The sequence below is a fragment of the Myotis lucifugus genome, unplaced genomic scaffold (assembly GCF_000147115.1).
Source record: "Myotis lucifugus unplaced genomic scaffold, Myoluc2.0 scaffold_39, whole genome shotgun sequence".
Classification (NCBI taxonomy): domain Eukaryota; kingdom Metazoa; phylum Chordata; class Mammalia; order Chiroptera; family Vespertilionidae; genus Myotis; species Myotis lucifugus.
The window spans coordinates 2885279-2910545 of NW_005871087.1; the positions used below are offsets into that span (position 1 = coordinate 2885279).

The 25267-nt window shown below is 37.7% G+C and overlaps 1 protein-coding gene across 11 annotated transcripts in view; it reads right to left on the reverse strand.

Annotated features, from left to right (window-relative positions):
- The window catches only part of RBMS3 (RNA binding motif single stranded interacting protein 3), a 606121-nt gene that overhangs the window by 453961 nt on the left and 126893 nt on the right, over nucleotides 1-25267 (reverse strand). For 7 of the 11 annotated variants that reach the window (XM_006087592.3, XM_006087588.3, XM_023752958.1 and 4 more), the window contains exon 2: nucleotides 10695-10867. In XM_006087592.3, the coding sequence (XP_006087654.1) occupies nucleotides 10695-10867 (173 nt within the window). The remainder of the gene's footprint in view (nucleotides 1-10694; nucleotides 10868-25267) is intronic. The other 4 variants (XM_006087595.3, XM_023752955.1, XM_006087596.3 and 1 more) reach the window with 1 other exon arrangement.

Here is a 25267-nt window from a genome sequence, read left to right on the forward strand (position 1 = left end):
ATATAGTTTGGGCACAAAGAAGAGACAGGCATTTCCATTTGGAAGGCTGGTCAGGTAATGAGCCTAAAGAAGGCCCACCAAGTGGTTCAGCTTTTACTCATTTACAAAGACTGTCCTGGTCAAGCTTGCCCATGACTTTAATGTTGCCAAATCCAAATGTAACTTTTCTGTTGGTACATTTCTTAACTTCTCACTAGTATTCAACATGCTTGATTATTCTGCCTTCTTGAGATACTTTCTTCTCCCAGCTTCTATAATATCACACTTTTCTGCTCTTCTGTATTTCCTCTGTCTTGCCGGTTATTCCTTTATAAACCCTTTTCTTGGCTTCTCCCCATCTCAGAACCTCAGAATGTTGAGTTGTGTGACCACTTTTCTTTTCTTTCTATATACGTACCCTATGTACGAATCATAACTAAAAGCGGAAACTATTAAACCAAACTCCTTAAACACTGGACTAGACAAGTAACTGGTTGTGTAACCTTGGGAAAGTACTTAACTTCTTTGTGTCACTGATTTTTTTCAGCTATTAAATGGGGGCTGTCATGAGCTATAAATTAGCTAATACATGTTCTATGAAGTACTTACATGTAAAATATTTAGAATAATGTTTAGCACATATTAGGTACTATATTACTATATCAGTACAATGTATTTAAATGCCATTCATAATTTTCAATGTTGCCCTTTTTATGTATTTTAACCTAAACCCTGCTTTGAAATTCAGTCATATATCTAACTGCCAACTTGTATCTCATTTTAGATGTCAAAGAGGATCTAAAACATAACAAGACTGAGGAGAACTCTTGATTTATCTCCATCCAAAGTTACTCCTTCTACAATCCTCCTTATTTTATTAAGTGACTCTATACTCTCTCTAAATTATAAAGCCAAAATCTGAGAATTATCCCTAATTTTTATTTAGCTTAATCTCACTGCCATGTTCAATTCATCAGTAATTTCTGTCAGAATTATCTCTAAAACATACTGTATTCATCACAACTAACTTCCTCTACCGCACGATCCTACTCCAAGCCATTTCCATCTCCTCCTTGGACTTTCACAATGGTCTCTTTGTTCATCTGCTTGACTTTCTTATACTCCCCCAAATCCACTCTCTATATAATATCAAAAATATCCTTTCTTATAAAAAGAAATAAATTAGGAAAAAAATCCAAAATCTAGGAAACAAAACTTTGCTGATTTAGCCCTGGTGTAGCTCTTTTTTTCTTTTAACTTCATTTTCTTACTATCTCCATCTCTCTTTAGTTACTATTCTGTCTGACCTTTGTGTTCCTCAAATACATTAAGTTTATTCCCACCTTTGGGCTTTTGTACAAGCTCTCTGACATCTGTCGGAAGTGCTCTTCTTCCTGAATAATATATTCCTGACTCTCTCTTGACATTGATATTCCATCTCAAGGTCACCCAGGCAATAGTAACCTCCTAGTCTTTATATACAACCTCCTTTTCATGGCATTTAACCCCTTTTATGGCATATTTTTATGTTACCTTCTTCAATTATTCATTCATTCATGTATTGTCTCTCCCCATTAGAATGCAAATTCTATGCAGAGACTTACCAGTCTTAAACTTCTCTGCAGTAATTGGCAAATGGATGATATCCAATAAGTACTTCTGATTAAATAAGCAAATAAACGATGGCAGTTGTGAAACAGAAGAGATGCTGGATATCATAAACACCAAGCAATTGGAATCTATGCACCTTGGGAACTGTTTCTAGGTTGGGGAGAAGAATGACTACAAATTTTGTTTTTTGCTTTTAATCTCAGTGACTGGATGGATAATGGTGCCATTCATAGAGAAAGAAACATTGAAAAAGAAACAAGTCCAGGAATAGTCTTTATAGGACATTGAGTTTCATAGCTCTTAAGATTCAAATTTGGAATTGTACAGGGAATAATGAGATATGGATCTAGAACTAGAAGAAACATGCCTCATGAGCTAGAGATATAGATTTAATAGTCATCAGAAAAGCTGAAATTAAGTAGAGAAGAATAGATAGTTTTTGAAGTGAGAAGGCAGGAAAACACCAAAATATTCAACATTAGGCCGGCAGAGGAAAAGAAGCTGGGAAGAAGAATCTCCCCAAAATTAGGCAGTGACCCAGGAAAGAGGGACAGGATAACCAAGGAGGAAGAACGTCTTGAGAGTAAAGTAGAGGCCAACAGGGTCAAGTAACAGAGAGATCAAATAAAATAAGGACTACCAAGAATCAGCTGTATTGACAATTATAAGATCACTGGGCACTCTGAAAACCAAGATGCCATCTAAACTTGCCATAGACCTGCCCCTGAACCCTAAGTTCCTCAAAATTTCATGCACAGAGACAATCTGCTTGGAATTCAACTTCTCCCACGCCCCAGGACTTTAATTGGCACATCCAGAGAGAGCTGATCATTCTCTTTCCCATCCCCCTTTTTCTGTGTGTACTACCACCAACATAGTAACTACAGTTAACTGGTGTGCTCAGTGATTTCATTTTTATTTTTCTCAGTTTCTAGTATAAATATGAAAAGTTTTATCAGCTGTCAGCAACGTAAATAAATCGCTTTTCAAATATCATGGACATTCAGCAGAATTTTCTTCATCCAAAGTAGTGAAAACAGTAAGAATGAATGGATGATGAATCAGTCGGACAATAATTTTATGGATGTCCTCAAATGCTGATTATTTTTTAAAGATTCACTAGATTTATATTCCCTATACTATAGTCAGTAAGAAAAATATGAATATATATATATGTTTAATAATGTGTCAAAATAGGAATGGTGTCCTGCTTCATCATCAATTAAATACAAATATTATTAACAAGTGAAATGTTGAAGAGAAGATACTTGGCTTATAAAAATTATGTGAGGAAGGAAAGTGAGATCCTACCAGGTGCATTCTTAAAGCACTCTTTGAGACCAGGGCTTTATTTTTCACATCTAAATCTAAATATTCCATTTGGTAATCAGAAAGCCCGATTCATTCTAAAATTGTCTTAATAAAATTTACTATTAAATCTTATGATTAATTAAAATCAAATTGGCACTCCTATGAAATTTCCAGATTCTATGTAAGTCAGAGCAAGGAAGTTTCAATGAAGGATAAAATTATGTTTGCTGATTAGTGTGGGCAGCATTGACTCGAGGGGTTCTCAAACCTGTTCATATTAGAATAACCTGAGCAAGCTTTTAAAAACTTCAGTGTCTAAGCTGACCGCATACTAGTTAAATCAGACGCCCGGGGAGTGAAATTCAGGCATCAGTACTTTTTAAAGCTCTTCAAGGGATTCTCATGAGCAGCCATGGATTTGAGAACCCGTGACTTAAGCTACCCTTGTTCTCATTAAATTAATGCTGTAATGGTGATGAATAAGGGCTTTGAAGTCAGAGCCGGGTTGTGAATCCTGGTGGCTGTGTACACTTGGACCGGACCCTTAACCCTTAGAGCAGCGGTTCTCAACCTGTGGGTTGCGACCCCTTTGGGGGTCGAATGACCCTTTCACAGGGGTCGCCTAAGACCATCGGAAAACACATATATAATTACATATTGTTTTTGTGATTAATCACTATACTTTACGTTCAATTTTAACAATGAAAATACATCCTGCATGTCAGATATTTACATTATGATTCATAACAGTAGCAAAATTACAGTTATGAAGTAGAAACAAAAATAATTTTGTGGTTGGGGGTCACCACAACATGAGAAACTGTATTAAAGGGTCGTGGCATTAGGAAGGTTGAGAACCACTGCCTTAGAGCCTCAATTTACTCAATTATCACTCGGTAATTATTGTTCCCACTTCATAGGGTTGTTCTGAGCATCAAATAAGATAGCATAAAAACTTAGCAGAGTACATGGTATGTAATACTAACACAATAAATGTTGTTAATAATACAGATAGATACAAAATTTATTAACAATAAGCATTTACTAATTACAAACTAGGTCTGGCTTACAATATATAGTTAGCAAATATAACTGTACCTGAATCTGAATTCATATACGTAGCCAAGTGTCAGCTCCATGCTGACTCAATGAATTCAAACATCTAGCTTGGGCCTTCAAAGCACTCTCTCATTTAAATTGCACAAAGGCAGGGGTCAAAGATCCGCACATTCACTTCCTACTCACACCTGCCACCACCCGGATTTATGACACCTCCAGAGCAGCTGCGTAATTTGAGTCCGACTTGCAGAAGAAAGCTCCTAATAAATTTCCTCGGGTCTTATTAGAGGGAACTTTTAAATCTCCTATGACACAGTAAGAAAGAACTAAAAAAAAAAAAAAAGAAAAAGAAAATTCCAGTCATATTTTTCTTATTTACTCGCTTACCCCAGAGTGCATGACGACTTATTTTCCTTTGTTGTATCTGAACAGTCTGACAGATTACTGTGACAAGGTTCCTTTTAAATTGATAAAAGGTTTGATTGTGTTGGTGCATTTGTCAAAATTGTCTGACACCACGTGTAATGGACTCTGCACTTGGAGCCCGGATGGCACTTGAGTCAGCTCTTCCTGCTCAGCGCTCAGTGCTCACCTTAACCACGGGGTTGGGTAAAATTCCAGGAGATGAGCCTGGGTAGCCCCTCAGCTGTTGAGCACAAAACACTCCTACTTTGTTCCCTTTTCATTGTGGGTGTTTCTCGTCTGTTGTTAAATGTTGAAGTGACATTTACAGCCTCAATTTCAAGGGAGCCATGCTAGGGCGTCAGAGCTTGAGCAGGAGAACATTTACAGAGAAAAATGAAGGGCCGGGAGCTGACTTCCTGGTCTTCTGGTGATGACTGGAAATAGGTGTGCACCTACCCAAGTGTTTCCCTCCTTTGCCTTCATTCTGCTTCAGGTGGCCTTAGCAGCATTGTTGCACATTGAACAGGACAATTTACTCTGCAGCTGCACAATGTAGTTACTAGCTCTAGATTACTTAACTACGTGCAAGTGGGGGCAATGTCCAGCTGGGGCTTTGTTTTTTTGATATATTTTTTTGATTTCAGAGAGGAAGTGAGGGGAGAGAGAGAGAGAGAGAGAGAGAGAGAGAGAGAGAGAGAAATCAATGATGAGAGAGAATCATTGACTGGCTGCCTCCTGTACATCTCACACTGGGGATCAAGCCTGCAATCTGGACATGTGCCCTGACCTGGGATTGAACTGTGACCTTCTGGTTCATAGGTTGATGGTCAACCACTGAGCCATGCGGGCCAGTCTAGCTAGGGCTTTCTAAGAGCCTTGTACTTGTTAAAATTTATAAGCCATGAAAATGATTAGATAAAAGGTATTGGTCACATGGAAAATATAAACACATTAATGAATTTTCTTTATATTTATAATTCTGTCCATTATGTTAAATGTGTGGTTTTATTTTTTAAGAGTAATTTCAATGTGTTTCAAGGGAATGTTTACAATAATATGTTTCCAATTTCTTTGAAGGAGGAAATATAGCTTAATATGCGAACAGTAATTATACTACGAAAATTTTATTTTGTCCAAAAATGTTGCGATATCCTCAGTGGATTAAGGCAAATCTATCTTCCTCCACTTCCATCTTCTCTTCTTGAAATAAGCATAAAAGGCATATAAGTATTGCACCCATAGTCTCCAACTGATAACCATCCCCTGAACATAACTGTATAATCAACTAGAGTGTTAGTTTTCATTATACAGCTGACCCTGGAACAACATGGGTTTGAACTGCACAGGTCCACTTATACATAGAAGTTTTTCAATAAACATACTGGAAAAATGTTTGGAGATTTTCTTACTGCTACTGCAGCAATCATATCAATTACACTAGACTATCAAAAAGCAATCATATTGCTGCTTCTTGGTTATCAATGCAAGGATCATTAAACCTGTAAATAAACATGAATTTCTTTTTCACAATACCTTTTCGTTTTTGACGTCTATTGTTAGTTATACATATAACATTTACAGTGTTTTGCATTATAATGACAATATTGATACAGATACTGACAGATACTTTATCTTGTGAACAGATGATATAAATTTATGGTACCGATAAATACAGTAAAGTACTATAAATGTATTTGCTCTTCCTTATGATTTTCTTAACATATTAATAACATTTCTCCTAGCTTACTTTATGGTAAGAATAAAGTATATAATACATATAACATACAAAATACGTGTTAATTGACTATGTTATGGTAAGGCTTCTGGTCAACAGTAGGCTATTAGTAGGTAAGTTTTGGGGAAGTCTAAAGTTATATGTGATATTCGACTTCATGGTGGGAGTCAGTGTCCCTAACTCGATGTTGTTCAAGGTCCACTGTATTTGCCTTTAGTGCTTTTAATATTGTAGCCACTCAATATTTAATATTATATTGATGATCCACTCATGACTAGGTAAGAAAAAGAGACTAAAAATCAATGATTTGGGTCCTATTTGGTGCTACTTCGTTGTTTCTTTTTGGAGTTCATTTGGTTGTCTCTTAAGTCCTTGCTTTTTAATAGGAAAATAAATGCATATGAAAAAAGACATCTTTCACCACACATAATTGTTCCAACACCACAATTATTAATTCTCATGCCTGCTTCTCTAATTCTTATTCTTCTACCAGATCACTTTTTACCTATTCCTACTCTGATTGTTCCCTGATCACATGGGATCCTTTCTTTCCACTATGCAGTTGGTGTTACCTCTTTGAAACAAATTCTATGTTACCTTCCTGTTTGTGATAATTTAGTGATCTTCTGCATTGCTCTTAGGGTAAAACAAAGCTCCTAACCTGATATACAAAGGGATCATCACCTTATTCCTCTCCATGTTTCTAGTTCATACTGCTCCTTACTCCAATTCCTTCTCTCTGCTATAATCATATTGGCCTTATTTTCAACCCTTTATGTTTTCCATGCTGCCTCCAGACAATAGTCCTACACACATGAAGTTCCTTCCACCAGGAATGTTCTTCCCGTCCTTCCTCACTTAGTTAAACCTATTCCTCCTTCTGATCTTAGCTCAACTGTCACTTCCTCAGAGATGCCTTTGCTCATTGCCCTAACTAGGTACCATCCCATGTTGCAAAGACTCTTAGTTCCATGCTCCTTTGTTGCATGTATAGTTGCAATTTCATATAAAATCATATAACTATTTAACTGATGTCCTATTTTGTTGAGGAAAACATAAGCTCTGCTATAGCAAGGCCCTTCTCTAAATGTACTCACCACTGAATCTTCAGCCCACTGTTTGGCATGCAACAGAGGTACTCTGTAAATACTGCTTGATTGAGAACACAATAAAATTCCTTGAGAATTCTCAAGATGAAGACATTATAAGGTATTTCCTACAAGACACACAATGCAATGTATTCATCCAAAACATAGTTGTAACTAGAGATTTTCCATGGAGTGAAGTCATTCTTCATGTCTATTAGTTTTCAGTCTTGCAATCCAAACATAGGAGATTTGATGATGAATGGGAATGGGATACTTTAACAGAATTTGCTCTCAGAATATTCATTGTGAAATAATGCAACTGCTTTTCTTTAATATAATTTCCTTGCTGTTCGTTAGTATTAACATGAATATTGCATTCAAATACAGATAATTCAATATATTTATGCCATTTTTCTACATCTCTATTTTCCATCATTTCATTACTATGGATACTAGCAAATATTGCATTTTCTATATTATAAGATACCACTAACTCTAAATACGTACATTTTCATAGGAATAAATATGGAAAGTTGATCCTGATAGCAAGTTCATTTAAACCAATAAATATTCTCTTTTTTATAGATGAAATTATTTTAAAGTGCTGGATAAGTAATCCCAATGCAAAATGACTTGCATCTTTAGAAGACTGCTCATGTGAAACAGTAATGAGCAATGGGAGAAACCAACACTACAAGTGAGGACACAGGACTTGACACATGACCTGCATTTGTCTTATAGCAAAGACTTCTCCAGCCATCAGGTCAGATTCATGCAGCTATATCAATTTAGTCTGTGGTCCAACCATTCTGCAAAGGGGGACTGGGTGAAAGATACAAAAGGTGGCCCAGAGCAGGTTTTATTGCTAATTAATGAAGGCCTCAATAAAATAAGAGAATTTTAGGATGAAAAAAAAAGTTTAAAAGATTATCGAGTTCAAACACATTGTTTTCTCCATAGGGGAAACTAAAGTGAAGAGGGGACAAATCATTTGTCTCAGGCCACTACTCAGTTGATGGCACAGCCAGGACTGAAACCCAGACCTCTAGTGCACAGCTATTTCTATTACATTCTATTGCCCGATCATATTAGTTCTGTAAGATTCTCGAGGAAAATGAATCTAAGCAATAAACCCCAGGTCTAGACCACTTCAGTAGCTGGAAAACCCATAAACATTTTTACAGTAACATTAGAATGAGCCACATCTTATTAGCTAGCAAAAATTAATATGAACATGTAACCATTACCCTCTGTGCACTTAACATTCTTTACATTTCTCAAATGCACATAAGAAATATAAACAAAACTTCTTTTCTCAAAAATAATGTTTCTGTGTCACTAAATCTCGTTGCTAAATTAAAAATGCCAATACAGGCATTTAGGGAACACTTTCCATTTATTCATTTCTGGCAACATTTTTTTTTTTGCAGAAATGGATACTGACACAAAATTTCATAGTATAATGCTCTATCAGTGGTATATTCATAAACCAGCTCTCCGAAAAATAAAAAGAGATAAAAAATGTTAAATGCCTGATTTGTAAGGCTCCCTTATTCCTGTGATACAAATACTCCCACCATGGCCAACTTCAAGATACTGAGTCTGAAACAAATCACTCACAGATTTCCAGAACATTTAACAAGTGGCTCTAGTGCAGTAATCATAGGCAGCCCTCGCACACCACTGATCCTACAGGGTAACCTACTCTTCTAAGAGGAAATTGAGGCTCAAAGAGGGTCCATGATCTGCCTCAAGATCATAGAGAGGCTGTGTAGGTTGTAATGCACAGAAGTCCACCTCAACGACCGGCATATATTAAGTGAAACTTGATGCATTAGAAATAGTCAGTGGTCTTCATATTATTACAGAGAAAAGTATATCCCCCCCAAAAAACAGCAATATCAACAACAGCAGGGAACCCGTGAGAAATGCATATGCTTGGGCCCCAAACCTAGTGAATCATAATTTCGTGGGCCCCAGAAATCTATGGTTCAACGAGTGCTCTGACTTGTATGGGAAACAATCTTTCTGTATTATCCAATAATTCTTCTTTTTATGAATGAGACTCATATACAAAACAGTTAATAGCTACCCTTCTTTTTCACATCACATTCCATTGAGGAGATACTTCATCTGAAGCTGCAATCTTTCACATTTTCAAAGCTCTTACTTTTCAAAATGGCTTAGATCTTTCTAACAGCAAGAACAAAAGAAAAGTGAGTGATTTACCCTCCAATTCTCAACCTCACCATTTTATAGACCAAAACCTAACATATTCATATGTCTTAGCCCTGGCACATTTCATTCTCTTTTTAAAATTGCTTCTAAGTAAATTTTTTTTCCAAAGTGCCCCCTCCCTAATCCACATACTGCCTAGTCAACTGGTTATATAGTAACATTATTTGTGTTTTGGTTTATCTGCCACTTCCTGTTGTTTTGCTATTTGTTCTCGATCTAAAAAAAAACCAAAAACAAAACAAAACAAAAAAAAAAACAGAACAAAGGCAAATAAATACTGCCTGCCTTGTTTTCCTCTTCCAATATTTTAGAGGTTGGAAAATTTACAAAATAAATATCCTCTCAACCTTCTTGTAAAAGGATTGCAAAAGAGAAAAAGAACAATTGAGTAATAGTTTCCCCTAATTTAAAAATGCCCAGCTAAGGCACAATCAAATCACAAAACAGGGGGCCGATAGGACTTTGAAAATCACCAGACAATAATCTACAAGTACTGATCTATGATTCTTAATTCATTACCCATCATTAATGTTATTTGGAAGGTAAATTTAAATAGTTTGATTTATTGTCAGAGAAATAAGAGAGTTGATAGTATGTGTTGGTAGATAATGGAATAACGAAAATATTTTGGAAGGGCGTTTAATCATTACCACATTTCCTAGAAAACACGAAGCTACTTGGCGAGTGTAGTTCTTGGCCTTGGTGGAAAGTAGATTCACTGGACTTGCAAATAGATGTATTTAATGAAACTAGAGCATTTGCCTTACAATTCTCTAATTACCTGATTCCCACTGAATTGAGATTTACAAGCACTGGCCAGGAAGTTTGCAACACAGGAGATAACCATGCTGAAATCTATCACTTCTTCTGAGTTTTTGAGATTTCCCCACTAATACTTCTGGGCGTGGGAGTGGGGGGGAGGAAGCCTTTTTTTTTTTTTCATGAGATTCATCATTGACTCCACCAACCACAAGGTTTCAGGGCCCAACTCAATGCTTGCCCATTATCTTCCTAGTCAATACATGCACACCGGCCAGCACTCCCATGTATATCTGCTCAAGAATCCCCTCTTCATACCATAAACAAATTCATTCCCTACAGTAAGCTGGACTTAGATCTCAAATTTAAATCCCTTCAGACAACAGCATCTTCCTCACTGAGACACCAGTGAATGGGAGGATGGGGTACAAGAGCCAAGGCCGGCGTGGTCGGAGCCCACGTGGGCGAGCACGTGGGTTAGAAACGGCGCAGAGCAGAAGGGCACTTACGGTTGGCACAGCTTGATTAGGTCCTGGTCAGTGGTGCCTGGTGGGAGGCCTCGAATGTACAGGTTGGTTTTACTCAACTGTTCCCCGCTGCTGTTGCTGCTGCTGTTGTTGCTGCTGCTGTTTGTGCTGGGGCTGGGAGGAGCCATGGGGTGGGGAGCTGGTGCATAGGACTGCTGGAAACAGAAAAGGCTGTTACTGGAAAAACAAAGCCAGCACCTATTCCCAGGCCAGCAGAGCACCTCGAAAGCAATGCAAGCGTCTCGGCCTCTCCGATCCACACATGCACACACATACTTATATACATCACGACTCTGTGGACTTCTGAGAACAAAAGATGCCCTCTCCCCTCTCTGGCCCTGCATTTGGATCAGTGTGAGCTTGCTATAAATGGGACATAACCAAGTTCCCAGGGGCTTCTGACAGCAGCCTATGGCTTCGGAGTCTGTCCACTGTGACTTTCCTTAGAGACCTCTAAGGTAGCATGTTATCTCCTTCTCTGACAAAAGAACACAGCTCACTCTTGACACCAAAGCTCTGCCCAGCGCATGTTCAATAGCCAAGCATCTTTGGTTTGCCTCTAACTCTTTGTTCCTTCTTTTTATCCAAAGCAACTCCCGAAGATTGTTTCCTCCGCATTACTCTCCAGCACAATTCCTGATACAAAGAAATCATTCTGTGGATGGTGATTCTATGAGTAAACAAGCAAATGAATGAATCTATCTGATCTCTTCTCCCCTCCCAAACCTGCTTCTTCATGGGGAAAAAGACTTTGTTAGCAAGACTCAGCCACCATTCTCTCCCATCAGTCAAGGTCCCCTTTATTTCACTCTAACCCAGGGTCTCAACCTAAGCACTACTGACAACGTGGACAGGACACTTCTTTTTTTGGAGGGCTGTCCTGTTCGTTATAGGGTGGTAGCAGCATCCTTGGCCTCTACCCACCAGATTTTAGCAGCACCCATCCCGCAGTTGTGGCAACCAAAAATGTCTTCACACACTCATGAATGTCCCCTGGGAGTAAAATCTCCCCCCAGTAGATAACTCCTTTAACCTGTCAGACTCTTTCTGAGAAAAATGGAAATGATAAAATGACCTCCAGCAACTAAGGATATACAATGTGAGGATCTTTTTAATTATATATGCCAAAATAAGTAGATATATTACTCATTATACTTTATTGCTTTTTCATACAGGCATATCATCAGAAATTCTAAAATTGCACTGACTGCCTGGGTTGAAGTCCCTGCTGCATCTCTTATGGACTCTGTGACCTTTGCATCGTGCCTTGACCTCCCTGAGACTCAACATTCTCATTCATGTGAGGAGGATAGAAATAGTACTCCCCCATGTCATAGGGATTTTACCAAAACTCAGTGAGCTAATGCAACCAAAATGGTTCCTGGAAATTAGTAAGTATACAATAAATGTTAACGATAAAAAAAATGTATAATGGTAATATTTGTCATTCATCTCTGTATCGCCAGTGATCTTAGTCTATATAACGATCCCAGATATCCTCAACCATAACTCAGAATGCCACCTACAGGCACAATAAACACATCCATCAGATTCCAGTAGGGACATTTCTGGCTGAGTTTTAACCTGAAGACACATTAGCTATTTTATCAGGGGTGGGAGGTATGTACTTATCAAATAGCATGTAGGTGCTTAATAAATACTTAGGCTACATGGTGTACAATAAAAATGGAATAAACACAGCCTTTAATCCCTAAAAGAGGGCACATTTTAGCAGTATCCAGCCTTGTTTCCTGCTGTTACAATCTGTTTAACACACATTTCCAGGATTTCCTATTTGCCCCAGTGCATATTTCCAATGACTATAAGACATGCCTCTTAGAGGCAGTTTGTCAAAATGCAACTCCTAATATCTACTCTTATCTCCCATCTTTCCACACCAGCCACCCACCACAATTACCCCATTTTTTCCATGTCGCCGTCATTCTTGCAGCCTCCATGCTAGGACTCTGATGTTAACTTCATCCATTCCCTAATCCTAAATCTCAAAATACCGTCAGCTACCAAAGTCTCTGAGAGGTTTCTAGAATCATCCTTTCCTCTGAATTCCTACTTTTTCCCTAGGCCAGCCAGGGTCTGAACCATCTCCTATGTAAAGGACTTCAAGCTCCCTTACCTCAGGCTTTCCTGTTATTAACTGGGGGTTTGGGTCTGGGAAGAATAAGACAGGATAATCCAACGTCAAATGCAAGCACAAAGTGGTCAAGGGAGTATTAGGCAGTTTGTTTAAGAAATGGGGAGGTGACAGGGCTGGAATGACAGGAGCAAACCCCAGAGGCCCCAACTCGCTTCTTTGAAATGAACATTTTTCTCAACCATTTCTTTAGTGTGAGTTTGTGAACAACACTTTTAATGTCGAATTTTAAAATGAATTACACCGCAGAATATTTTCTGTCCCCAATAGTTGAATAAAATGGCATATATTGATTGTCTTTTGGAATCTAATATCTGCATAAAGATTCTTGGTTTGCATGAAAAACTATTCCTTCTTGAGCTAAGAATTGTGTTTCGCTTCTCGGACATCCATAATACTTAACTCTACCTCTTTACAAGCCCTGCACTTAGTAGGTGTTCAATACATCCTGGCTGAAGTAGCATCCTGGTCTCTGTGTACTGCAACAGGGCAGATGGAATTTATCTTTTACTTCCCATGTGCTTTCTTCTCTTAAATTTCCCAGGGTTTGGTGTTTTTGTGTGTTTTTTTGCCACTTTCCCCTCCCCTCCCTCTAAATTCTTGGAATTCCATTCTGTACTCAGGCTTCTTTTAAAATGAGGCTTTGTTTAAAAGCAGTTGTTCCAACTGCCTAGCCTTTTAAACCACCAGAGAGCCAGAAAAATGTCTCCAGCTCTATGTATCTCAGATCAGATGGACCAGTTCAGACTGAGCCCTTGATTGATAGAAGAAAGCACCAACTATAGGGTGATCAATATGTGTTGACTTAATTCTTTTGTTTTCCCTCAGGGATCTTTGCGAGCATTTTACACAACTGGGGCACCATTTAGTAAATTGCATGGTGCCTAAAACAATAACTGTGCCCTGCAAAGGGCCCAATGTATTCACTGGGGGGAGGGGAGATTAAACAAACAGTCCAAAGCAAATCAAATCTGGAATGAGTAGCGGGAACTTGTGTGCATGGAAACAAGGTACGTAATTTATAAATAGGAGTGGAAGCACCAGATTGTTGTGGGAAAAGCATGTATTTCAAAAGCCCTTTGAAGAAACTATACAAAGGTGTTTTTCTCTGTCATCATCTTGTTTGTGAGTTCTAGTAATTCTGCTGAAAGGGGTAGACTTGCTCAGTGTAACTGAACCAATTGATCCATAGATTTTAAGACCCAGGGCTGACACTCCTGCTAATTCTTAATATTTCATTCATGTGTTGATGATGCACTGAATGATTCAGGTAGCGGCCTGCATTATAAATCACTCTCTGGTTTTGAGAATTATAAATTCCTTCCTCTCCATCCATGTTCAAAATACACATCTTTTAATCAACAAAACATTGGCTGAAGGTTCCGGGAATGTCTGACAAATGCACAGGCTGAAATGAATTAATTTGTGAAAAGCAAAAGAGGTTTTGTATGCTCCGGCTGCCAAAGACAAACGACTAACCTATAGCATCTTAAAAAAAGGGGGGCATCAATAATCTTTAGGGGTTAATGGGTCACAGCAGCTACTTTCCTGATTAAAAGTGGTTAAACGTGACTGATTCTCAATTCTTCATCTTTAAATGAACTTGGAATTTTATCATTGATTAGCTTTTTAAAGCCCTGAGGAAGAAATTTTAAAATGGTAGTAAAGAATATTTTCCTTCAGATGAAACTGACTTTGTGATATTGCCCAAAGTCACACTTTGTAAATCCTATTGAGGGGTGGTGAGCACTTAAGGTCTGGGGTTGCTGAACACTGTAACACTGAGCTGCTACAAGGCAAGGGGTGGCTATGAATTTGCAGTGTCCTTGGTTAAAGCTAGTAGAAATGGCAGATTTTCAAAAAAAGACCTTGGGATGGCACTGGGATTGAAGGGGGAGATAGAAGACTTCTCAGGAAGCAGAAGCCGCATATGCTTGGCAAGCGTGCATGCTTTTCTCAGATGTTTATTCATGGTGGCATTGCTGGGAGGGGCTGTTAGGGATTATGGGATGGGGGCTGGAGCCTTCTTAGTCACATGTTGGGGCTGCTAAATCAGCAGATTTGTACCTATGTCATCCTTAGTAAATTAAGTAAAATGACTTGGCATCCATTTTTGAAGATGTTATTCTTAAGATAAAGATTCTAATCATTATGGGTAACATTTAATGTGTGCTTGCTATGCATTTTTTATTGATTCCAGAGAGATAGGAAGAGAGAGAAAGAGAGAAACATGGATTTGTTGCTCCACCTATGTATGCAATTTAGTGGTTGATTCATATATGTGCCCTGATGGGGGAATGAACCCACCACCTTGGCCTCTAGGGATGACGCTCTGACCAACTGAGCTACCCAGCAGGGTCTTGCTCATCATTTTATATGTTGCCTTTATAACAGCCTAATGAGGCAAATAATATTAAGCTCATTTTATAAATGAGAAAACAGAGGCACAGACAGGGCAAATGATTTTTGCAAAGTCACAAGGCTGCAGCCCCAATATGAACTGAGGGAGTCTGACTCCAGAAGTCATGCAGTCCCCACAACACCAGGAACTTCACCTCTTAAAGACAGAGGCGCCAACAAACACAACCGGCTTCCTTGCAGTGAGCCCTGGACAGCGAGACTCGGGCAGAAGCTCTGGTGAGCCAAGTATAAGGGGGGAGAAAAGAATGATGATGGTAAACAGCATGCAGTCAAAATGAAGGTTAACAAGCTCTTTCCCTCTACCAGAATTTAAATAAAGCCAATCTCAAAATTTAATTTCAAAGGGGAAGTGCCCAACAGAAGCAAGCATGTTATGAGTTTTTCAAATAATGTCAAACTAGTGGGGTTCATTTGTCAAGATTCATGGTTTGTTATTTAATAACAGGAAAATGAACTGGCTTGTAGATCATCCTAAACAGCTGATTCATTTAGTGTGCTTTGTTAATATGCCTCATTTTTCAAGTTTGAAAAGTGAATCAAGCGGGTCCTCCTACATTCTTGTAAAATGTGTGGTGTGTACGTGTGTAGGTCTGGAGGGAGGTTCATTGTCTTTTTGCCCCCTCGCTATTCTGGATGCAACCTGGAGAGGGTGTTTTTGCTTGTTTTAATAGAAAGCATCTGGTACATTCAATAACTGTTGTTCACACATCAATGGAGTAAAGTAAATCATTAAAAATCATGTTTTATACAATGTCAAACTACATTAGAACCATTGTCTAAAGGCAGGGCTGCAATGTTTATGCACTGGCCAGGTAATTTTAAATCAGGGTTCTCAACCTTGGCACTGCGGACATTTTGGAAAGAACAATTCTTTGCTGTAGGTGGCTGTTCTTTGCACTGTAGAATCTTTAACAAAACCCCTGTCTTCTACCACTAGCTGCTAGTTGTTCTACCCACTCCTCCTGATGTGGCAACCAAAAATATCTCCAGATATTGCCAAATGCTCCCTAAGGGAGTGATATTGCCTTTGGTTGGGAATCACAGCTTTAAACAGATCCTGTCACTCTCTTTGAAGGACCAATATGGTATTCCCCTTGATTAATGATACTAACCAATAGCCTAAAAATGATTTCATTGAAACACTCTATTACCTAACAAAGTTCAATTCCTTAGCCCTAAGTACCCATGGCATCACCTCCCCAGGCCTCCACCCCCTGCAACTAAAATGGCGATATGCTACATATCATTTCCAAGCAGAATAGGACTGGAAACATAACTCTTTTTCAAAGAGAATTTTAAATATCTTTTGCATGCAATTCCCCTTGGCTGGGAATCACAGAGCCTTGATGCCAAACTGCAGTCAATTCTATTCCTGGCATCTGGTTGCTGGCAGGATCCTGAAGCAGTTGGTCTGGTGGTTTTGGAGTAGCCTTGGACTCCATCATGCAGCAGTCTGCTTTGCTGATGGGCTCCCCAATTTGTTTTTATTCATCATCAGTGCAATAGAATTTGTACTCTTTTATCCATTCAAGGGTAAAGCCCTGGATAAAGTCTCTCCTGGGATTGGCATGCCAACTCTTTCACTATCCAAAAATGAATATAAACCACATTCCTGTCTTAAATCATACATTATTTAGCCTGCATGTACACATGTAATCCATTGCTCACTGGATAATGCTGTTGCAGGCTATTGGATTCCTCTCCCAGACAGTGTAATTTCCATATAACCTTGCTTCTTTAGACCTCTCCTCTAGTATCAACACACGACATGAACGAGTAGACATGGCGAAAACTGTGGCAATCACTGGAGTGTTTAGAATAGCCTCAAATAAGGGTGAATATGAATATTGTGCATGCAAGCAATAACAAATGCAGCTAAATTAATATCTAAGGCAAGCCATGCAATTTTAGCCAGAGTTTCATGAACCACATACATTACCGCTTTGCAATTTCATACTAGGCAATTGCCTCTCCATTATGTAGAATATGACTATAGAAAACAATTGTTTCAATTACGCCTTTTATAACAGAGTTTGGTAAAAACCTGCCCCACAGCTCTGATATGGAAATGAGCAATAAAGGACAAAATTCTGTACAAAAGGCAATCATTTGCACATTCTCCGCCAACTGGTCTAGGTAATAGCTACTGTCAACAGTGGTAATATGGTGCTTGAGAGCTCCAGATTGCCTGCTGAGAATCCTGCTTTGCCACTAACTAGGCACTTAAAGCTCTAGTCAGAAGACAAAGAGATTATGATGATCTCACCTCATAGGACTGTTGGAAGGTTTTTACTATATAAATGACATATAAAATATTTAGCACAGTGCCTGACACAGAGTCAGTACTCAATAAATGTTTTTTGTTCCTACCAATTGCATCATCATCACCATGAGGCAGATCCTCAAAATAAACATTTGCTCTTTAAGTCCTAGTTGGAATAATGTACCTTTAAGGGGAAACTAAAAGAGTCAACCATTTATTTTTTTTAAGATGGGAGCCACTGTTCTTGAGATGAAACTATGTCATTAGAACTGTGGTTTGCCATTTTCATCAAGAACCAAAATGCAATAACTAAGCAGTGATGAAACAATCACTGTGGAGGGAATGGCTAATTAGTTTCAAGGTATTTACAACTCACTACCGGAGTTTTATTAAAATTCTGTTAGGATGAGATTCACTCTTGCTCTAAATATTAGGTTTGGAAAACCTCAGTAGATTGCATAATTACACATTGCCCTGTACTATTTACAAATAGGCTTAATCTAAAGTCATTGAATTCCAGTCAGAGGTTTAGATATTAAATGACATTTTTAAGTGCATGTACTTGAAGACACAAATAAATTATTGTAAGCACCTATAAACCAATTTCGTTAATACATTTACAAGCTAGAGAAGAGTAATTGATGCCAATAAGCTTTTATAAAGATTGCTCAATTTTCCAAATGCCAGTGACATCCTGTCTTTGCCTAACTCTTGTCCATTTGGCCAACTCTTGATCTCTTTAATGAAAAACAAAATTAAAAAACTTCAAAATATGAGGTGCTTGTGGCATTAGTTTAAGCTTTGAAAATTACCCACACAGTTCATGATTCTAATATTGATAATTATTGGTTGCTCTGAAAAAAAAAAAGGCCATAGGCCATGAATGGTTCCCTAGATGGAGAGTACCATGTCTGCTATACTATAACAGTAATAGAATTCTCCAGAAATACCAAAAGTTACTATAATCCCTGTTTAAGACTCCTATTTTTTGTCCCTCCCCCCCCCAGGAATACTTTAGAGATCCACACAAATGACTCATTTACAATGGGCTAGAATAACTGGGGAAAGAGTGACAATCCATAACAGGTCACCTTGAACTGTTGGAAATCTCTGGGCTCACCAATGGTCAGCATCTCAATTCAGAATGCAATTAGAAATAAAAAAGGAGGTCTGTGAAGAGTAAAACAATTACACTTGAGTCCCATTCTTGTACCTTATAAGATATGTTTACTTAAATTTTTAGTTTCATTTTCCCCCATTATTTCTATCTTTGACTCTCTTCCTAGTTGTTTTATAATCTATGTTTCACAGTCCAATATACTCCTTATTTCCCTACAATTACAATCACTAATAATGCCAACAATAAATTCCCTTCCATTTATCACGCATGCTGGCCTAAAATGAATGAAGACCAACAGATGTAGCCTGAAGAACACTGCCATAAGATATGTTGACATAGTATTTATTGCAACTAAATGTACACAAAGTTTTCTCCTTCATTCTTGAAAACTGATATGATGAGCTATAATTCTACTCAAAAGACTAATTTTCCTGTTAACCAATCATATTACTGATTTGGTTACTTGTAGCTAATGGGCGATCTAAGTAAATGATTTTCTTTCAAACTATCTAGAATAATAAAAGCATAATATGCTAATTAGACCAGATAGCCAAACAGCGGAAAGACTGTCTGGACGACCTTCTGGATGATGCTGGGGCTGCGAGGACCGAGCCCCTTGCACGAATTACAGTGAATAATGGATGGCCAATCAAAGCATCAAATGGTAAAGGGCTTTTTTGGGTCCACTGAATAATTTTGTCCAATTACATCACAAATTTTTTATGAAAGTGAATCTGTGTTGACTGAGGAGCAATGCAATAATAGCGTAAATAGCATTAAAATCAAATTTAATTTCCTTGTCCAAGCTTTCATCCTACCTCCATTATGTCTCTCTAGCTCATATCTAGCTCTGTTTTCTTTTCTTTCCCAGTGCTCATTCATCTTTCATGCCACATCATAGTCACAGTTGCATCTATACCTTATTTTCTTTTCTTCCTTCCACCTGGAATGCCTGGCCTCCATCTCTATATCTTATTCTAAGGTGACTAGAAAATTCATCTTACAAACACTTTTTAGAACAAAAGAAAAACATAATAATTAAACCAGGATACAAGGTACAACTTGAGATTTTCCAAAGTAAATTAGAATATACAGTCACTCGATTTATAAATTACTTTTTATTTATTTAAATCTCAGTCATTCCTCTAGGATTACCTAAAATTCTATCCCATTTTATGACTTTATCTGTTTATTACTTTAGACCTATTTAATTTCCATCTCCCTTTCAGTTCCTACATCATTAAAAATCTACAAAAGACTATAAAATAATTAATATGAATAGCAATGGCTCATGTTTGTTGAGCATGTATTGTAAGTTAGGCACAGTTCAAAGAGCTTTATACTAATCGATTTATTTAATGATCTCAGAACTTTTGGAGGTAGGTACTCTTATTATCCCCATATAGAAACTAAGAATACTAGATATGGAGACTCAGGGAGGTTAAATGATTTTCTAAGGTTGTTCAACTACTCTGCACCATATCCAGGACCTGAAGTTAAGCAGTCTTCACTCCAGTTAATTCTGCATTTAACTGTAGATATGTGCAGTCTGATACAGTAGCCGCTAGTGACATTGACTACTTAAGTTTAAATATAATTAATTCAAATGAATTAAAATAAAAAATGAAGGTCCTTAGTCACACTAGCCACAAGTTCAAAAACACATGGCTAGAATGCTGTGTTGGACAGGCAGACATAGAACATTTCCATCCTTATAGAAAGTTCTACTGTACAATGCGGATGTAGGTCATTCGTATAACTACAAGGCATCATATCGCCACACCATACAACACATCTACAGTATCTAAATGTGCTGAGCAAAATAATGGTCACAATGTCTAGGCTGCTATTTAAAGATTTTTTTAAGGCAATTGATCTCCTTTGAGTAGAGTTAGTATTTAAGTGTTTTTTCCTTCATGAGTGGGTCTAGGTTTTTACCATGTGAAATCTCTCTTTCAATTGATACTTCCCCAGACCCAAAGTGGACATTAATAAAAGAGATTTCCAGGAAACAAACTCTAATCTGTGGAAGAAACAGGATGGATTTTATTGGTTTTCAGCCACTAACAACGATTCCATCTGTATTGTAAAATCACTAAATACCAAGAAAAGAGAGCAATTGAGATAAACTGCTGCTAAAGAATAAATGTCTCTGTTTTAGGCAGACAAGCGTCCTGCCTGGGTAGGAAGCTCTGCATTTTCAATACGATATCATCCACTTTATGATGTGCATTTACTTTGGGATGTGCATCTACCCGCACATCCCAAAAGAAGATCACCTTTCTCTCCCCACCCCCATGTAGTATGTTATTCTACCAATCTTATTTCTCTCTCCACTGAATGAAGGCAAAAAAAAAGAAAAGAAAAATGCTTTCTTACAGTGAACTACTGGGTCAGTTGAGAATATTCATAAACAACAACCTATAGTCCATGACATAAAATAGTTGTGATGTTTTATTAGCCAATTCATTCATTTTTTAATGGATGCAGCAAAATTAAATGTGGACTGAACCTATGCTTTGGAAGTTCTAAATATGAAATACTTAGAGTATAAAACACAATAATTTTCTCAAAAAAACCACAAAACAATGTTAGAGCACAGATCAAAATGTGACAGCAATTAATAGATACAAAGTAATTGCTTCATTATAAAAATTGGAAGGAGCACTTGCACAGATAATTTTCTGTGAATATATTTTCAACATTTATTGTAGTTTGGGCCATGAGATTATAACTATGAGAATAAATTAATGCCCAGGGTTAAAAAAAAGGATCAGGCAATAAAATGACTATTGGGCATTTTATATTGTTATCAATTTACTACATTCTTAAATAAGAAGCTCATGCAATATTTATACATTCAAAATTTTATTTCTCATAATTATAAACCTCTATAAGGACTCCTTTTTCAGTATATTTTAAGTCCATCCATCTTGTACCTTAGAGAATCTCCAAAACAGTATGGATATATCCAGTTTTTGATGTATCTTCTCTGTACTATGATTACTGGAGATTCTTTTTGCCCAGTGAAATTTTCAATAATCAAGAGAATGATTGATTCCCAATGACAAGACAGTTCTGCTTTTCCTTCTCCAAGTTACTTTTGTTCTTATAAAATTAGTGATTGAGGCTTCTGAGACTTGCAAGTAAAGAGTATAGTATTTGCCCTTGATCGGTAGACTCTCCAAAGGCTCAAGGAGTTATTGTTATTGGAACTAAGAGCATAGATGTTGAAGCCACACCACCCAAGTTCAAATCCTGCTTTTCCGCTTATTGTCTGTACAACCCCAGGCAAATTATCTCATCTCTTTTGCTTCAGTCTCCTCATCTGTAAAACTGAGGATAATAACTACCTTAGAAAATTTCAAATAAGTGATTATGTGTAAAGCACCGAGAATAAAATCTGGAACACAATAAGCAATCTACTGGTGTTACTTATTATTCTATAAATCCTAAAGTATTATATAATATTCCTTGTTGTCATGACATTAATGTTCTTTTGAATAAGAGGTATATTGGTTGGTCCATTGAATGATCTAGCAAACTCTGGTTACCTGTATTAAATGAAATCTTACAATACAAAGTAAAATGCCCCTTCATGTTTGTCAAACAAGTTCTCTAGATTATAAAGAAACTAGAGGCCTGGTGCATGAAAATTCATGCATTAGAGGTTCGGCCAGGCCCGCCTGGGGGTGGGTCCAGCCTTGTTGCGCACCTGCCGCCCCGGGGGCTGAGGGTGGGGCAGTCAATTAGCATATTCCCTCCTTATTGGCTGTGGGCACTGCCATCTTTGCAATGGTGTGAGGGTCAATTAGCATATTCACTCTATTAGATAGGATGTCATTCTTTAATGAGACATTAGACTCAGTTAGTACTATTTTAGCTACTGCCACTAATTATCTCCAGATATACTGATGACAAGATCCTCAGAAGAATTAAAAAACACACACACATAAACTTTTACAAGGGAAGTTATTCTTAGAATATGTAAACTCAGGAAAATTATTTATAAATTGTACAAGTACTTAGTCAAGTAAGATATATCACTGCCAACTATATCTTATTCTTCTGATAAGTGGGAAAAGCTTATCAGTTAAATAACACACTAACTACTAAATGTCCATACCCTTACCTAAAAGGACTTTTATATATAGAAAATAAACTAGACCAATTTCATAGCTTCTAACACTAAGAATAATTAGGTTTTTAAAAATTGCCCTAGCTGGTTTGGCTCAGTGGATAGAGCGCTGGCCTGTGGACCAAAGGGTCCCAGTTTCAATTCTGGTCAAGGGAATATACCCGGGGTTGTGGGCTCAATCCCCAGTAGGGGGCATGCAGGAGGCAGCCAATCAATGATTCTCTCTCATCATTGATGTTTCTATCTCTCTCTCCCTCTCCCTTTCTCTCTGAAATCAATAAAAATATATTTTAAAAAATATAAAAAATAAATAAAAATTGCTGCCCTGAAAGGAGATTTTGTGGATAAACAATAGCTTCAACTGTTTATTTCAGCTTAATTATTGCCCTAATTTATAACAAGTTGTATGATATGTGTCCTAGGGTAACTAGCAAATAATTTATTATATAAAAATGAAATACTCATACATTTATACAGTCCAAAGTACTTACTATACATTTCCAATATTGCAGAGAATAACTTGGTTTGGTTTGGGTTTGCTTCAGTTTAGAATACCATGTGTAACTTGACAAACAGAAATCTAAACTATAATCCCCAAGAGTTTTCCAATAGTCACTATCCTCTTCCCCACCCCCACCCCATAGAAGCCTCAGTGACTGCTGTATTCGGTAGAAGGTTAATTGACTGGAATGGGAATCAAAAGAGAAAACTGACTCAGAATAAGCACTGTGTTGGTATTCCAGGTCTCAGAAATAACAAAATAAGACAAAACAAAATCTCGATGTATAGCTTTGCTGATTTTGACATGTAAATACTTCTATTGGCTGCTTTTACCTACTAACAGTTCAACATCTGGCTCAGAACATTTCTGAGAAGTTAGCCATCAGCTCGCACAAGAGGGAAGAGCTAGCTCCAGGCTCCCACTGCAGCACAAAATGGATGTGGCCACAGGTGACATGCTTGCTATTCAAAGGCCTAACATCCTAGAGGACATACAGAAAGGAGAGGGTTTAAATGCATGAGTAGTAAAGAAGCAGCTAGGCACACCCAGGGAAGAAGAATAAATATTTCTTGGTGGCTCTGTCTCCACGGCTAGGCTGCTAGGACCAGAGGAGTGTGTGGGCAGACAGACTGATTTAACAAATCCCCATGATCTAATGGAGAAATAGCACAGGGCACAGAAGAATGTCTTGAAGAAAGATGGGACTCAGAGACCCTCTCTGTTCATTAGCCCACAGAGAGCACCTTGAAAAGAACGAATAACTATGTCATCATTCCTTGCAGTACCCACTCAGGGCCCACTTTAAACTCTTTGAGGGAAGACCAGTAACACCAATCATCTGATCACATCTTAAGCAAAGTCAAAACAGAGACCAAACCTAAGAAGCTAAGCTATGACAGCAGACATCACAAAAACAAAAATTACAGCAGGAACTACCAGAACAGCGATAAAAGCTGCATCCTTGAAATCATAATATCAGTAGTTTTCATAAGTATTCCCTAACTGAGGAAATAATAGCATGTGGAGTTAAACATTTCAATAAGCTAGCTTTTCATATTAACTTACATGTATAATATAAATCACGTCACACCCTTTTGCTTGTAACCAACATCAGACAGAACACAAAACTTTGGCTGATAATGGGTAGTAAGCAAATTTTTCAAATTTACTAACATGGATAGTGTAGCAAAGCAGCCTAGAAATATAGCTTCTTATAGTAAAGTATTTCTTTTCCATAGATAGATTTCCTGAAGCTGCTGATTTTAGGAATTTCTGCCCAGAATTTGGATGTGAAGGATGGATCTAATTAAAGAAAAGTTATAATATATCAAAGAAAGTCCAAAGGCTTCTAATTTTCAGATAACCACCACAAATTTAACCCATGCTACAACACTTCCAAAATCAAACGTATACAGTCACTCCTGCATAACTATGTTTTGGTCAGCGATGGACCACATATACAATAGTGGTCCCATAAAACTATAATGGAGCTGAAAAATTCCTATTGCCTAGTGATGCTGCAGCCTGTGTAATATAGTGCCAAGGTTGCAAAAATCAACAAGGCTGTGGTTGAGATGGGAGGACATTGAGGAGCCCTTAGAGGTGGTTCCTGAGGAATTGACTAGTGAGGAGGTGTTGGAACTGGAACAGGAACACAAAGCTGAAGAAGAGGCAAGAGAGAAGGCGACTACAGGAGAAGAGAAAAGAAGAATCCTTAAGAAAATGCACAGGGAAGGGGTTAGCAGAAGCTTTTGCAGACCTCAACAAGCTTCTTTACAAAGTTTGAAAACCTGGACCCTGATACCAAAGTGTTTTCAGTATTAAGGAGGACTTCTTAAAAAATAAGTATCAGAAAGAATAGAAATAAGGACCACTGTGTGCATTATCTGCTTACATGAAAATCTGTGTTGGATGAAAGAAATGAGGAAAACCACTATGTGCATATTTCTGAAAACAGTG